Source organism: Petaurus breviceps, unplaced genomic scaffold, assembly GCF_028583685.1.
Source record: "Petaurus breviceps papuanus isolate PSGF00001 unplaced genomic scaffold, PetGlider_PUasm1.0 229, whole genome shotgun sequence".
Lineage (NCBI taxonomy): Eukaryota > Metazoa > Chordata > Mammalia > Diprotodontia > Petauridae > Petaurus > Petaurus breviceps.
Window position 1 is genome coordinate 7,114,947 of NW_027185903.1, and position 16,766 is coordinate 7,131,712.

General features: G+C 34.7%; 1 protein-coding gene across 5 annotated transcripts in view; it reads left to right on the forward strand.

Moving 5' to 3' along the window:
- The window catches only part of NIPBL (NIPBL cohesin loading factor), a 275,650-nt gene that overhangs the window by 218,156 nt on the left and 40,728 nt on the right, over positions 1-16,766 (forward strand). For all 5 annotated transcript variants that reach the window (XM_069096153.1, XM_069096158.1, XM_069096156.1 and 2 more), the window contains exons 21-29: positions 6,349-6,487; positions 7,542-7,624; positions 8,632-8,764; positions 11,494-11,637; positions 12,615-12,704; positions 14,281-14,495; positions 14,605-14,707; positions 15,509-15,607; positions 15,717-15,863. In XM_069096153.1, the coding sequence (XP_068952254.1) occupies positions 6,349-6,487; positions 7,542-7,624; positions 8,632-8,764; positions 11,494-11,637; positions 12,615-12,704; positions 14,281-14,495; positions 14,605-14,707; positions 15,509-15,607; positions 15,717-15,863 (1,153 nt within the window). The remainder of the gene's footprint in view (positions 1-6,348; positions 6,488-7,541; positions 7,625-8,631; positions 8,765-11,493; positions 11,638-12,614; positions 12,705-14,280; positions 14,496-14,604; positions 14,708-15,508; positions 15,608-15,716; positions 15,864-16,766) is intronic.

The window sequence follows — 16,766 nt, forward strand, 5'->3', positions numbered from 1 at the left end:
ATGAAGTTCTACAAGTTCTTAGTTTGGATCCTATCAGTTTGTCCCTGGTTAAGAGTTTCCATAGATGACTACTACATTCAACCACAGTCTGCAGGTACAGAGCAACTGAACTATAGTCTCCCCTTTTGTCTAGGATTCTTGCATTGGCTATTCCACTGCAGGCTTACACTCTGGATTAGAGAAGAGAAAGAAGTGCCCACTCTGTTTCTGGGATCAGAACTACCTAGCTATTGTAGCTCAAAGAACTTATCCTTGCTCATTACCCAGATAGCGGGCCCACCGGCAACTGCTCCTGTGGGACCAGTCCTCTCTGCCCTGGATCTGTGACCAAAAACTGGGTAGTGAGCTAAAGAACTGCCAAATGACACCTATTCCTGCCCTCTGTCCTAATTCAGGTATCCCCTGTGATCTCTTTCTGCTTTGGTGCTTCCTGCCCAGTCCTTGGGTGCTAAAATGCTTCTTGCCATGCCCATTCCTGGCTATACCCCTCCCCCAGAACCTATAGACCACTATCTCCCTAAACCACTCTGGGCTGGAAAAAGAACTCACTGTGTTGCTTTCCCAATAAGAATACTGTCTGGTGTTTTTTCTAGATGTTTGTGGGGAAGGTTTGGTGGGCAAGCTATACTGTACTTCCTGTTACTCTGCCATCTTGGTTCTGCCCTTCACTGTCCCTCATTTGTGACATTTCTTTCATACTACAGAGTGCATTTACCTTTATTTTAAACGATTTTTAAAGTTTCTTGAATTTATCCTTTGGAAAATTTTTTTAATATGCAACTAAAGTGTAAAACACTCTAGAAACCTTTTTTACTATATATGTACACTATTTTAAGGAAAGTTAACCAAATTAATTTTGAAATGTTTAAAAAAGAAAACTGGTCTTCCTAATCTAAAAAAATGAATTTGGAAGAGTTAGCTCTATACGCTTGTGAGAAGTACTGTGGAAGAGCCTTTCCCCCAAGATGGCGCTGAAGGTGAAGAAGGAAGCTGTTGTCCCTCCCAAGACAGAAGCCAAGTCTTAAGCCTTGAAGGCCAAGAAGGCGGTGCTGAAGGGTGTCCATAGCCACAAAAAAGAAGAGCAGAACATCCCCCACCTTCTGGTGACCCAAAACACTGAGACTTCGAAGGCAGCCCAAATACCCTTGGAGAAACAAGCTTGATCACTATGCCATCATTAAGTTTCATTTGACCACTGAGTCTGCTATGAAGAAGACTGAGGAAAACAACACCCCAGTCTTCATTGTGGACATGAAGGCCAACAAGTATCAGATCAAGCAGGCCGTAAAGAAGCTGTATGACATTGACATGGCCAAGGTCAACACACTGATCCAACCTGACGGAGAGAAGAAGGCCTATGTTCATCTTGCTCCAGACTATGATGCTTTAGATGTTGCCAACAAAATTGGAATCATCTAACTTGCTGTGTCCCATTCCACCTACATTAAAAATTTCCCAGGAAAAAAAATAAATAAATTTGGCATAGACAGTTACAAAAATTAGACTTCCATTCCTAAAGCACTTTTATGTCTTCATATGTTTCTTTCTGGACCATGTATAATTTTTTTGTTTGCTTGCTTTTTGGAGGACAGTTGGTGTTAAGTGACTTGCCCAAGGTCACATGTCTAGTTTGTGTGTGTGTTAAGTGTCTGAGGCTGGATCCAAACCCCGGTCCTCCTGACTCCAGAGCCAGTGCTCTATTCACTGAGCCACCTAGCTGCCCCTGGACCCTGTATAATTTAATAGTGATTTCCATGCTCCTTTTTTGTGTGTGGATTTATAGCTGGTAATGCCTTGGGAATAGAGCTCTGGGCCTAGAGTCAGGAAGACTTGAGTTCAGATAAAATCGCAGACCTTACAAGTTGTGTGACCTTGGACAAGTCACATAACTTCTATTTGCCTCATTTTCCTTATTAAAATGGGGATAATAATGGCACCTCCCTCCCAGAGTGGTTGTGAGGATGAAATGAAATATTTGTAAAGTGCTTAGTATAGTGCCTGGCACATAGTGAGCACTATATAAATGTTAGCTATCATTATTACTGTTACTGTGTATGTGACCTTGGGCAAGTCACTGAACCTTGATTGATCTGCTTTAGTTTCTTCCTCTGTAAAAATGGGGTTAATAATAGCAGCAATAATACCTCACAGGGTTATTGTGATAATCAAGTGAGATAATATTTGTAGAAAATGCTTAGCACAGTGCCTGGCATACATAGCACAGTGCCTGGCGCCTAGTAGGCACTAACTATATAAATGCTTAATATTATTATTATTATTATTATTCCCTTTCTTTTGCTTAAAAGGCAGATTCATATATAATGTCATTGTAATGCTAGTTTTTTGTAAATATGTGTATAATTTCCTTTCTTTTCACCATCATTAGCTATATGCATTGTACTTTTTGGTGCTAATCTTTTTTCTGTCATAAATATGTAGCTATCTGTCAGAAATGCAGATGTCTTTCTTGGACCATAATAATGCCTTTGTGTAGTTCTGGTTCAACTCTGGCTTATTGACCTTTAGCTTAACTATTCTACTGCCCAACTCTCTGGGAAGATCACCTGAAGTTCGGATTTCTGCCTTGTATACTCCTCAGCATGCTTATATTCAAAAGAGTTGAAAGGATCTGTGATCTCATTAATTAGAGATTTCCCTCCGATTTTAAAGATCACAATCTCCCTGCCCATCCTGTTCAACTCTCATCTATGTCCCCTCATAATTTCACTCTCCACAAGCCCTTTCTCTGTTTCTCCTGATTTCATGAAGTTACCATTGGAGTACTGGCTGTCCACCAATCCAAAAGATGACCAGCCTTTCTTTATTTCTTACCATGTTTCCTTGGCGACATCTTTCATTCCTCTTTATTTTCAAAGCTCCCCATTGGTCATATGTTGAAACCATCAGAGTCTCATTGTGCACTTCTCCATTGACCTCTGTGATATATGTTTTTAATTCTTCAGATCCTGTTGTATTCCATTTCTCGTTGCCATTCAGCAATACTAAGCATTTAAAAAGATGGACTTTTGTTTCCATGGGAAGCATGAGATTATAAAGGAATCTTGTAGCTTGCTGAGGGCAGCCCAGCCCATGCTTTTCATCCTGTTCAACTCCAGATTGAACTTGCTGTTGATTGTATTTATTGGCTGTTCTCCATATACACACTGATGCACAAGCTCTATAAATTTCCCATCCAAATATGTGTTATAATGTGGGCAAAAACCATTCCTTATCCATTGGATCCTTTCTGTGTGAATGGTCAAACTTCTTGAAGTGGTTACACATCTCTTCCAAAAGGCAATTCAGCATTCAAAAACTGATTGCTATTACCACAGTGTCATCACAAACAGGAACATTTGGAGGACTTCATTGTCCACAGAAAAACTTCTTAAACTTGGATTGTACTGAATCACCTCCATCACAGCAGCAAACACTTTTGGCAACCATATAGCTCCTTGTTTTATGTCTTTCTTGATGTTTATGTTTAGAGGTTTATGAAACAGAATTATTTTTGTTCTTTCAAAAGATTTTAAATAGTTTCGATGGAGGTGATACCTTGTTAAAAAAGAGACTTTAAAGGGCTGTTTTGTTCTGCCAAATCGTATTTATTTTTTCATAATCAGTAAGCACAGTGGGATATTGTTTTTCAAACAATCAAAAAATTTTACATATCTGTATGTGTATATGTATATATACATATGTATGCACACATAGAGACGAATATGGATATTTTACTTTTCTTCTATTTATTGCACTACTTTCATTTATCCTTAAATACCCTTGAAATTACTTTGCTTACTAGATTTGTTGCCAAGCTTACTTTAAACTCATTTTGCTAGATGTTCCTCATAATTATCATTTTTCAAAAGATTTTACAAACAAGTTTATAACATAAACTGGGGTAGCCATTCAACACCCCCAATCATGTGTGACCCTTATCTGTTCCTGGTAACTATAACCGAGTGGTAGACACCAGGGACAGAAGGTAGTGACAATCACAGAGTTTTTTTTTTTTGTTTTTTTTTTTTTACTGTCTATAAATTTGATTTGACTGACTTGGGATTTTAAATTATGTAATCTCCATTTGTATAAGCTGAATCATCAGGTTTTATATTCTTGATACATATAACATCAGAAGAAAGAAAGACATTGCAGGATGCATCACAGATCATCCTTGAAGACACAAATAAAAGTGTTGGCAAGAGAGTTTTATTTCCAGAATTAATTAGAAATATTAATTTATGGGATATCTGATTATCTTATATTAAAAGTATTTGTAAAAAAAAAACAGCTCTGCAAGTAATTATACTTAAGAAGTAACATTGGTTACTAAGGGTAAAAAGGTAGAAAAATTCCACAAAAACTCATTAAAACCTTCCAAATTAAATAAACATACATTCTGATATTCAGTGGCTAACACAAATGTGGGGAACCAAGTGACAGTAGTCATAAATATATAGAAAATACAGATTCAGGAGAAAGGAATGAAAAATACCAAACACTTGCAAAACACAGAAGCTTTACATTTTTGTATCTTGAGCATTTTTTTTTACTTTATGGAGGGGGGAAGGTAGGGCAATTGAGGTTAAGTGACTTACCCAAGGTCACATGGCTAGTAAGTGTTAAGTGTCTGAGGCTGGATTTGAACTCGGGTCCTCCTAACTCCAGGACCGGTGCTCTATTCACTGTGCCACCTAGCTGCCCCTATCATGAGCATTTTATTGGAGAAAAGATGTAGTAGGAGTTGGCCATAGCAAACACCAAGTAATGGTACAAAATTTTTTTAATAGATTATATTTTAATAAACAGGGAAAAGTTATTTTTTATATTGGAGTTACCTTTGTATCAGCTCTTTGTGTACTCAGCCCACTGACTCCTCAGTGCAGAGATCAAAATAAAGGAAAAGCAAAGAGAGAATTGTGATGGGGAAAAGATTTAGAGTACAATTGAAGTAATTCAGTCTTGAACTACCTAAATAAGTCATCCATAGTGAAAAGAGGAAAATGGACATCAGAGATGACATTGACAACAAGGAAAATAATTTTATACGGAATTTTAACTGCTGCAAATCTCTTGCCACATAAGACTGAAGGAGCCCAGGAGGCCCCTTAGTCAGCAATTATTTCACTTACTGACAGGGAATGAAATAACCATACTACTAGAAAATAAATAGATGAAGTCCTGAATGTTTTTCACCTACACCATGAATATTATCTTACTCTTTGAAGCTTAGGGCACTGACATCTGACTTCGGACATAATCAATATTGTAAGAAAACATTTTTGCACAGTATTAGAAAACTAAAAGTGAATATCTAGAATTTTAGAGTAGGTTTCACTATTTATTTTCCTCTTAAAAAAAATTTATTCCATATGCCTTGAAGCATTTCATAGTTTACAGCTCTTCACAGGCAGCCACAGTTTTCAGACTTCTTCCCATGTTATATAGATAATAACTTGTGATAACTTTATGTAAAAGAAATAGACTTCTCTTCTTTGTTAGGGTTTGGAAATAAGTTAACATTAAAGTAGATATTCTTTTCTGCTGTCAATGCAACAACTTAAAAGACTAGTTTTCTGTGTTTCCATATCCAATGGGTTCTCCCCATCCTTCTTACTCAAACCATGTCTGTCTTAGGATTTAAAATTGCAAAAACTTTATGATCTTTCTATAATATTTCCTTTATTACTCGTACCTAAGTACTTAATTTATATTTGAGTATTGCTGTAAAAACCCAGTTTTTATATTTGTCATATTTCAGTCATTTTTGTCAAAAGTATTGCTTTATGTATCACTTCTTACTCAGTTTTTAAACAAGAACTGCACATTGTGCTTTCTTTTGTAACTGTCTTCTGCCGCTGCTAGTGCAGAATCTCTGCACAGTAGATACTCAGTAGATGAAGAAGGCAGTGTGGTTTAATGGAAGAAAGCACACTGGATTTTAAGGAATGAGATAAGCTTCAGATTCACACATTGGCCACTTGCCTTGGGCAAATCACTTGAACTTGTCTCTAAAATGAAAAAGTTGGATTAGTTGGCCTCTGAGGTCTCCTTCAGTTCTAATTTAATGGCTGTATGGTTGTTATTGATTGACTTCAAGAATTTGGGAATCTTTCTTCATATTTTCATGAGCCGAACATTCCCTTGTAAAATTAGATTAATAATAGGATTATCGGGGCAGCTAGATGGTGCAGTGAATCCCAATTGCCCTGCCCTCCCCCCTCCAAAAAGCAAAAGAAACTAATAATAATAGGGTTATCACTAAATATTTATAATACACTAAAATATTTTATAAATTCAAATTATCTAGGATATTCTGCATAATTATGTCTTATTTTCTGTTCTTAGATTGAATAGTAGTGATATGGATGGCGAGCCTATGTATATTCAAATGGTGACTGCACTGGTTTTGCAACTTATTCAGTGTGTAGTACACTTACCGTCAGCAGAGAAAGATTCTAATTCAGAAGAGGAATCAAACAAAAAGGTAAGGAATATTTTTAATTATATTGAATATGTTTTTATGCATATGTCTAAGCCTAAATTAAATTCTCACTTAGTGATGTGTTGACTTTTGTAAAATAATTTCTCCTTGGTGCTCCTTGAAACAAATATTCACATTAAATGGGATTTAAAGATAAATTTTTTTTTCCCACAAGAATTCATCTCTAAGATTATCGTGAAAATTAATAGAAACATGATTGTCATATCATTCACAATTTATAGACAATTTACAGGAATACAGGGTGTATTTGCACTTGACTTAAAGTCATTGAATCGAAAGACCACAGTTACAGTCCAGATGCAAGTTATTTGGCCTCTTTGAATAAGTCTGTGTCCTTAGCTGTTAAGTGGTAGTGATTATATCTAACCTTTCTACCCACCTTTCTTTTACCTTTTATAAGGACTTAATGATATAATATGTGAGAACATATTAAAAAAAGTGTTATACAAATACAGGACATTATTCAAGTGCTATTAATGCATGAAATTACCTGGTCTATTATTGACCAAGCAGTATTCCATGTTTAATCTCAGTTCCTTTGTAACATCAAGCAAATCATCCTAGATTCTAAGTTATCTGCTGTAGTCTTTTTTTCTTTTGCTATATATTCTATAAGTGATTTTTCTTAATGTCTTCTTTAAAGCCCTTTTTGTAATGTTGGCCACAATCTCCTCTCATCCTGACCTTTGGAAAAGTAGATTGATTATTGCTGGTTATATACATGTTCATTCATATTGAATTCATTTGCTGAGTTGCTACTTAATTTTTTATTTAGGCTAATGTATTTCTTTGACACACACACAAAACTAAATTATTTTTATTGTACCAATATTAAAAATTAATTTTTGTAAGAAATGAGAAATTACTAAAAGTGTAAAATTATTGCCAAAATTTTTAGGACATAAGTGGATTTTTTTAACACTTATTATAATTAATGCTTTTCTTTAATGACTATAAAATAATAGTACACTTCAATGACAGTACTACCTTGTAGGTTATTTTTTCCTATAATCTAAATTAATTGTTCTTATTTTAGGTGGATCAGGATGTCGTCATTACTAATTCTTATGAAACAGCTATGCGAACAGCACAGAATTTCCTCTCCATCTTTCTAAAAAAGTAAGAGTGTAATCATGTATAACCTATTCAAATCGCTTGTCTTTTCAAAGAAGGGAAGGGGAGTAGGAAGGAATAGAATTTGGAATTCAGTTTTTAAAAAAAACATGTTAAATATTGGTTTTATATGTAATTGGGAAAAAAAATATTAAATTTTAAAATTGGGGGGGAACGAATATAATTACAATCCCATGCTTGCTTTGTTAATATTGTATATTGGTCTATGAAAAGTTGTAAAACTAGATTCAGATTCTTCTGAATTCCTTTCATAGAAAATATTATTTCATACCTTAATCTTTTTTTTTTATTTTTTTTTATTTTAAGCAATCGGGGTTAAGTAACTTGCTCAAGGTTACATGGCCAGTTATTTCTGGGTGTGGTGCTGAGCGCCTGAGCCCGGGATTTGATCTCCAGGTCGTCCCAACACTGGAGCCGGTGCTCTTACTCGCTGAGCCACCTGGCCACCCCTAAGCAATTGGGGTTAAGTAACTTGCTCAAGGTTACACAGCCAGGTGTTTCTGGGTGGGTGCTAAGTGTCTGAGCCAGGGATTCGATCTCCAGGTCTTCTCAACACTGGAGCCGGTGCTCTTACTTGCTGTGCTACCTGGCTGCCCCCTCATACCTTAATCTTGAAAGTCTATGGAGAAAGGATGGAAGGAATAAAAGGAAAGTGGAGCCAAGGTTAAAAATTTGAGATGCTAGAGAAAGAGAATTTTTTTCATTTCAATTAATTGAATGTAGTACCTCACAAAGTATCACGTGTACATTGTTAGGAATAAATACAACAAAAATAAAGTAGAGCATAATGAGTGAGGGCATTTAGAAGAAAAGGACATCTTTGAGGGTTGTGATGTAATATTTAAAATAGTCTATTTAAAGCTATGTTTCATTAAATGCAATATATATTTACCTTTTACTTGACCCAGGATATCTAACAAATATGTATCAGCTCTTTTTATGAAAAACTAGTGTTTAAATTCATATCCTCCTTTATTACTTGTCTTGAACAGATGTGGGAGTAAGCAAGGTGAAGAAGATTACAGACCACTCTTTGAAAATTTTGTTCAAGATCTCCTTTCTACAGTCAATAAGCCAGAATGGCCAGCTGCCGAATTATTACTTAGCTTGTTAGGGAGACTCTTGGTAAGAATATAGCATTTAAAGATTATTAGAATACTTCTGGACAGCATAATATAGATGTGTTCTATATACCTTGTCTAAGTTTAAGAAGACAAATATTTTTCTCATATGTAAATGACAACATCCAGTGCTTTACAAAGTAACTTTTCATAAATCGTCATTTTAATAATTTTGAAACTTTTGCATAATTATTTTAGATAGAGTCATCCACTGATTGCAGTTTTAATAGAATTTTTTTTGTTTCATGATTTGAGAAAAATGGACAGGGGCATCATTTGACCCTGAGTCTTTAAATTCTCCTTACTTGAATTTTTAAAATTTAGAACAGAGTAATGACAAAATGAAATTGAAATATTTCATTTGGAAATATTTCAGAAAAATGAATGAAAGAATATTAAATAAACACTATGTGCAGAGTACTGTATTGAGCACTGAGGATTCAAATAGAAAAGTAAGACCAACGTCCCTGTTCTCCAGGAAATCACCTTCTAAGATGAAGAGACAACATGTATGAAGGTTTCAGCTGCAAGGTCCCCATAATCCATAGGTTGCAACAGTAAAGCAGATAGTAAAGGGCAGTGTTATTTCCATTAATTCAACCATATCAGTTTATGCTGTTAAACCATTTGACAGTACTAAGAGCTTTGGTAGAGAGAATTTTCTTTGCCCAGTCTTTGGTAGTTATTACTGTTGAGGAGTTGAGGGCTGCTTTTTTGTAAGTTGGTGAGTGACATGTACACAAGCATTGCTTCCTTGAACTATGCTGTGAGGGGAGGTCACATTAGAAGCAGTTCCAGTAGGCAGTGCTTCTGTTCCCAGGGTTACCTGCCAGTTGTTAATCAGCAACTTGTGTTGGTGATAGAGATGACTGGTCCCTACTCAACAAAGCTTGTCCGCCTTGATGATAGCTATGGGGACAAGCTTAGCAGCAAGGCCAGTGGTCTGTGGGGTTCTTGGATTTGGAGTCCTGTGCTGTCTCCACGAGAGTCTGAGTGAGATATGGTAGAAATTTTAAAAGATTTATGGGAAAGATAGCACCAAGAATGTCCTATACTATCATTCTTTAAACTTTTCAGTTTTGAAATATCATGTGTGGACAACATGGATAATATGGTAGCTAATCATGCATGTCTTTCATGAGCATAATCCTCATGGCCTTCCTGTTTGATAATCTCTTCGTTTTCCTTTTTTTATTATTGCTTTTTTTTTTTCCTAACTTTTTCAGTTACCTATCAGGTTAAAAATATAGTTCAGGTAAATGTCTGATATCTTTTGAAATTTTGCTCCCATTGATAGATTGATGCAGATGTCCCCAATTGATCTGAGGCAAGAAATGTTGCTTGATGTAGTGCCTCATCTCTAAACTGGCATTACACACAAGAAAGCCATTTGTGGGCCAGCCTGAAGAGGCTGGGCAATGTTTATTTAATGAATTCAGGGGGCATCTAGGTGGCATAGTGAACAGAGGACCGGCCCTGGAGTCAGGAGGACCTGAGTTTAGATCCAGCCTCAGTCACTTGCCACTTAACTAGCTGTGTGACCTTGGGCAAGTCACTTAACCCCAATTGCCTTGCCTTTCACTCTCCCAAAAAAAAAATGAATTCCTTAAGGGGAATACCTATCAAAAAATTGTCATATTAGCACTCATTTTTAAGACCACATTTAAATTTTTGAAACATGGAATGCTAAAGGGTTTAGAGTCTTAGCTGTTAACTTACTTGAAACTACTTGCTAAAGAGGCAGAATGGGTGTAATAGAAAATATAGTAGCACCTAGAGACAGCAGTGACCAGGGTTTGAATTGCACTTCCATCTAACTTTGTGACTATGGATATGGCATTTAATGTCTCTTTGTGCTGGTTTCCATCTGTAAAATGGGGCTGGTAATACTTGCCCAGATTGTGAGGATGGAATTAAACAGTTGATACAAGGTGCTCTGCAAATCTTAAAACTATATAAATTTCAACTGTGAGTATGGTAATATCCTAATCTTAAGTTTTCTTAATAATTACAACTCACATAGGCAGCAAAGTATAATAGAATATGGTTAATTACAGAGTTACTGTCTCTCTTACTGCTTCTGTCACTAATTATGTGACTGCAAAAGTTATTTAATCTTTCCTTTGAATCAGTTTCCATAGCTGTAAGGTCTTTTTCAGCCCTGACATCCTAACAGTTTCTTTTAGAATTGTATTAGCAATAGTTTGTTTTTGAAGATGTCTATTTTTTAAAAAACAGACTCATCCTACAAGTTTGTGCTTGCACATGAAAATGCACCCCTCTCGCCTAGATTATTGCAACATCCTTCTGTTTGACCTTCCTGTTTCAAGTCTCTCTCCACTGCAGTCTGTCCTACACACTGTGCCAAAGTGATTTTCCTTAAGCTTAAAACTGGTCGTGACACTCCTCTACCCAATCAACTTCTACTTGAACCTGTTGCCTCTAGGATAAAATACATACTTCTCTGTTCAGCTCCTTAAAAACTTCAAAACATGGCCCCTGCCTATTTTTCCATCCTCATTAACATTACTCACCTTTCTCATAGTTTATGATTCAGCAAAAAGGACAACCTACTAGCCAAAGTTTTTAGATTCTATCAATCAGTTTAACATTGTGTCTGTAACAATATGTTGTTACAAAGAGATATGAAGTTTGTAAAATGAGTTGATATGATATTTTGGCCAAAATATTGTCTATAAATAAAATGAAATCCTACTTAATTTTGGTGTTTAGGTTCATCAGTTCAGCAATAAGTCAACAGAGATGGCTTTAAGAGTGGCATCTCTTGATTATCTTGGAACAGTAGCTGCACGATTGAGAAAAGATGCTGTTACAAGCAAAATGGATCAAGGATCTATTGCCCGAATTTTAAAACAGGTATCACACTATATAAATAAAATTGTAGAAAACATAGGAAGCTTTCTTTAGCCTAGAATATAGTTCATTGTAGCATTTTCATAAATGCTTTTGTTATTAAGTAACAATTTGTTTTTCTTGTAAAAGGTCTTGTTTTTCTTATAATGGTCTAATTTTAGGAAGTAATTTGATTAACTTGAGTAATTAATGGTTTTTCAGAGTTAAACAAAGAGAAAATTTAAACTGACTGATGGTTTGAGATGAAAGTTTAGTATATGGACTTCACTTTATACTTGGTCCTGGTCCTGTACTAGACACCATACTAAGGGGCAGCTCAAGTAGTAATGTCAAAAACACTTAAATCCAAGAACAGGACTCTGGAGATCTCTCATGGTAGAAAGAATCTCATGTTCTCTTGATCATATTAACTGCTTTACTTGTAATTATAGTTGTTGTCCCACCATGGAATAAAGTGTCTATAATACAAATCTGAAATCATATCATTTTTATTCTTCAGAATTTTACTTTTTAAGTAGATCCCAAAATATAGGCAGCTTATAGTACCATAGAATACAGCACACTTTTACCCATATTATGATATTGGGAGCATCATTCTTTAAGCTAACCTGACAGATTGGAAATAAGACTGAAGAAGAAAAGGTTATTTCTGTTCCTCTCTGCATGTAGTTGAAAAGAGGAATGGGAAATTATAGCTTCTCTCAAGAAATATGTTATTTTGAAAGTTTTTATACTAAGTACCTATCTAAAGAATAAATTAAATGGAAGAAAAGCACTCCAAATAAAGAATAAAGCCTAAAATTAAGGTGATTTTAATGGGTTTTTTTTTTCACATTTCAAATTCCTCTATCATTTTTGTTTTTATTTCTGTTTTTAAATAGTGTCTCATCCTCATGATCTAACAACTTAATTCTTCATTAAATTAGATATTTTCTTATCATGAATTAAAATCTTATAAGTACTTATTCACTATACTGCAGGTTACAGGAGGGGAAGATGAAATTCAACAGTTGCAAAAGGCATTGCTAGATTACTTGGATGAAAACACTGAGACTGATCCTTCATTGGTGGTAGGTTTCCATTTTCTGTTTTCACTGTGTCAGATATATTTGCGTAGGGCCTTATAAAGAGTTGAAAAGTTGTATCTTGTACAAGATGCTAAAGATATTTGAAATCTTTCTCTAGAGAGAACAAAGGATTGACTTTATCTTGAAATACATTAAAAATGGTTATTAGAAGATAGCCATCAACTATTTTGCAACAATGATTTTAATTATATATAAAAATAATTTTATAATTAGCAGTAGTAAAGTACACTGGAGTATCACTGTAAACCTTACACCTCTGGTCCCTAATTTGAGAAATTCTTATAGTTTGGACTTTATAAATTCAGAGGAATCTGTTTTATGTTAAATCCTGCTCTCTAATAAAGTTTTATAATAAAACCAGTCATCAAAAGGTTCATGATGAATTTCAAGAGACTATACAGTTATTTAGTGCAGTCAGAAGTGTATTATTAGGAGATCCAAGTATATCACAGCATCATTTTGTTTGCTATACAGTTGTGCAGTATAGTTGTACAATTGCCACTATAATACCTAGGTGAGATTTTAGGTACCAGACATAAGAATGGAGGATGCTTCTTAAAGAAAATGTTAGGGGGTGGCTAAGTGGTACAGTGAATAGAGCACCGGCCCTGGAGTAAGGAGGACCTGACTTCAGATCCAGCCTCAGACACTTATTAGCCATGTGACCTTGGGCAAGTCACTTAAGCCCAATTGCCCAGCCTTCCCCCCTCCAAAAAGTAAATAAAAAAGAAGAAAATGTTATTAAGTATTTTCCTTTCAAATGTAACTTCAAGCTAGTCTAACTTACCTCCTCCTATCCCAGATTGTGCTAATTGCTGCTATTTAATGTCATGAATTAATGTCAGATGTGGAAGATAGTATGAGTTCTTAAAACTATTTTACTGATTAGTGCTACATTCTTAGTGAAGGGGAGGAAAAACTTAAAACACCAAAGACATATATTTTTTTTAACTTTCATTGTTTAAGTCCAGATGCTTTAGGTTGTCCTAAAGTGAATAATCGTGCATGGAATCATCTTGATTGTGTATGTCACTGTTCTTATTTGAATACTCACTTCTTGTATCCTATATTTTACGTGAAATATTGTGTGGCTCAGGTAAGTGCAATGGAAAGAGGCCTGGACTTTGAAAGTTTTGGTTTTCTGATGCAGAATCTTCGCTACTTTCTAGCTGTGTGCATTTGGGCAATTTATTTAACATTTCTGGATATATATGTTTCCTCATCTGTAGAATGATAGGTTAAAATAAAATGATTTTAAGGTTCCTTTTTGCTCCTGATTTCTTTGTATACATTTCATGAAGTTATATGTCAGCAAAAAAAAAACCTAAAGGTCCCTTTTTTTTCTCAACAGTCATGAAAGTCCTCTCTCATAAAAGGCCTTTGGTCTGTTCTAGTTTTCTCCAACCCTTCACATTCCCATAAACATTGAATTTTACATGAACACGTAGTAAGATTTAGCATTTTTTAAAGTTATCAATAACGATGCATAATTAATCAATATTCCAAATTATAACATTAATAGCTGTATTAATCATAAGTCTATGTATCTTCTCCCTAGTTTTCTCGTAAGTTTTACATAGCTCAGTGGTTTCGGGACACAACTTTGGAGACAGAAAAAGCAATGAAATCACAGAAAGATGAAGACTCCTCAGAAGGGACACATCATGCAAAGGAGGTCGAAACAACTGGTCAAATCATGCATCGAGCTGAAGGTCGGAAAAAATTTCTTCGAAGCATTATTAAAACTACACCTTCTCAGTTCAGTACGTTAAAGTAAGTTCTGCAGGAGAAATATTTACATACATGCAAAATCACATTTTAATTTTATTTTCCTTCTTAAAAACACTTTTGTGAAAAAAAAAATTTTAATGACTTCTTACAGGATGAATTCTGATACTGTGGACTATGAAGATGCTTGCTTGATTGTAAGATACTTGGCCTCTATGAGGCCGTTTGCCCAGAGCTTCGATATTTATTTGACACAGGTAATTGCCAAAAGGTTTTGTGCAGTGAAAGAGGGTTGGTTCATTGATTCCTGACCTGGAGTGGTGTGTATAACAATATAAATTCTTGAGCACAGTTATTTAATAAGCCATGATAAATCCTACAGGTTTTTGTCTTTGTATTAATTCTTTGATCTACAATTTTCCATGCCTGCTTTTTCTGGATATAAATTTTGCCAATGAATAATGAGGCATTATCAGGCAGATTGTGGCATTAGGAAGTCACAGTATATGTGAAACTTTAGGTTTTACTTCCCAGCCATGTGTTTATTTTGAAAAATCATTTAAAACTTGTTCTGTACTTATATCTAAAAGAAAAGGAGCAAGAGAGAGACCATATCTAGAAATGTGCATGATTTTATCATTCTTGGAGATCAGTTTAGAAGAGTAGTTTTAGAAATCATATTTTGGGCCACTTTTATATAAAAGGTCATATATAACTCATTGTTATGATTTAAGTTGTATTGATAATCTTAATAAAAGTCAGTTGGACAGAGGTATCAATGGAGTTGTATATCCTTGCAATTGTAGCATCACAGTAAAAGCTGTATTAAGTTGAAGATTATCATGACAATAGGAATGCTCAAAATGTTATATGCACTGCCTTTAACTATTTGAATTAGGTCAGCAGGCATCATACTTTACCAAATTTAATGAAAGGATATGGTTATATTTCTAAGTGTTTATTTTAATTTTTGTCATATGTTCTTTCACTATTATTTTACATTCTGTATATTCTTCCACTTTATAGAATTCATTAGGATTTCTACTTTTTCTTACCAGATTCTACGTGTACTTGGTGAAAATGCAATAGCTGTTCGAACAAAAGCCATGAAGTGTTTATCTGAGGTTGTTGCTGTAGACCCCAGCATTTTAGCAAGGGTAAAAACAAACAAAAAAACAAAAATGAGAAATTGTTTGTATTTGTGTTTTTCTCTCCATACTTATTAATTCCAACTATGAATGACATATGATTTGCTTTTCTCTTCAGTTGGATATGCAGCGAGGTGTCCATGGAAGATTAATGGATAATTCCACTAGCGTCCGTGAGGCAGCAGTAGAATTATTAGGTCGGTTTGTGCTCTGTCGACCTCAGCTTGCTGAACAGTATTATGACATGCTGATTGAACGGATATTGGTAGGTTTGTTTTTTGATATAACTAATTTTCATTATATTGCTCTGTTTCTTAAGACAAACTCTCTTTTTTTCAGTCCTCCCTGATTCATGTAATTGAGATGATAAGTTGTTATCCTTACAACTTCTTTAACAAAAGAGGCTTTGCCTATATATCTAAAATGTGTTTTTAATAAGAATTCTATTCAACATTGAAATAACAATTTTGTGAAGAAATTGATAGTGTACCAAGCACATTCATTGCTACGAAGCTGGAAACACTTTGACTATAATAGGCCTGTTGACAGACTATACCAGGTGTCCCAAAAAGTCTTATTGTACTTTTAAGCAATAAAGTTAGAAGAACCAATATGCTTATATTTAAAGAAGCTTATCACTAGCTTGGCCACACACAGGGTGGGGAATTCTTTAGCCAAAAAAAAAAAAAATCTGCTAAGTTGTAGAAAGATTGCAATCTGTAGTAGAAGGAATATCTACACTGACAATATGACATTATTGAAGAATGTATTATTCTGTATATTTTCCTAATTGTTTTATAGTTACCTCATTGTAAGCAACTGCCTGAGGAAGGATAGGTTCATTTTAAGATGTATTTTTTAATCAAGATCGTGTGACAATTCAAAGACAGAATTTAGGATTTCTGTTTATACTTACAAGTAAAAGTTTGTTTCTTGATTTTGATACCTTCTAAGTTACTGCCTCTTTTTCAAAATTTTATTTATAATTAATAAAAACAGTGTTAAAAGCCAAAAGTTGGTTCCAATGAGAAAATATAGGATAAGCAATAATAAGAATTCTAGAAAATCAGCATCCCTACGTACAAAAAGGGCTAGAATTTGCGGATTGTGTATGAAATTGAATTACTAACATATAGTAATGTCAGTATAATAGTACTATCATTATCAT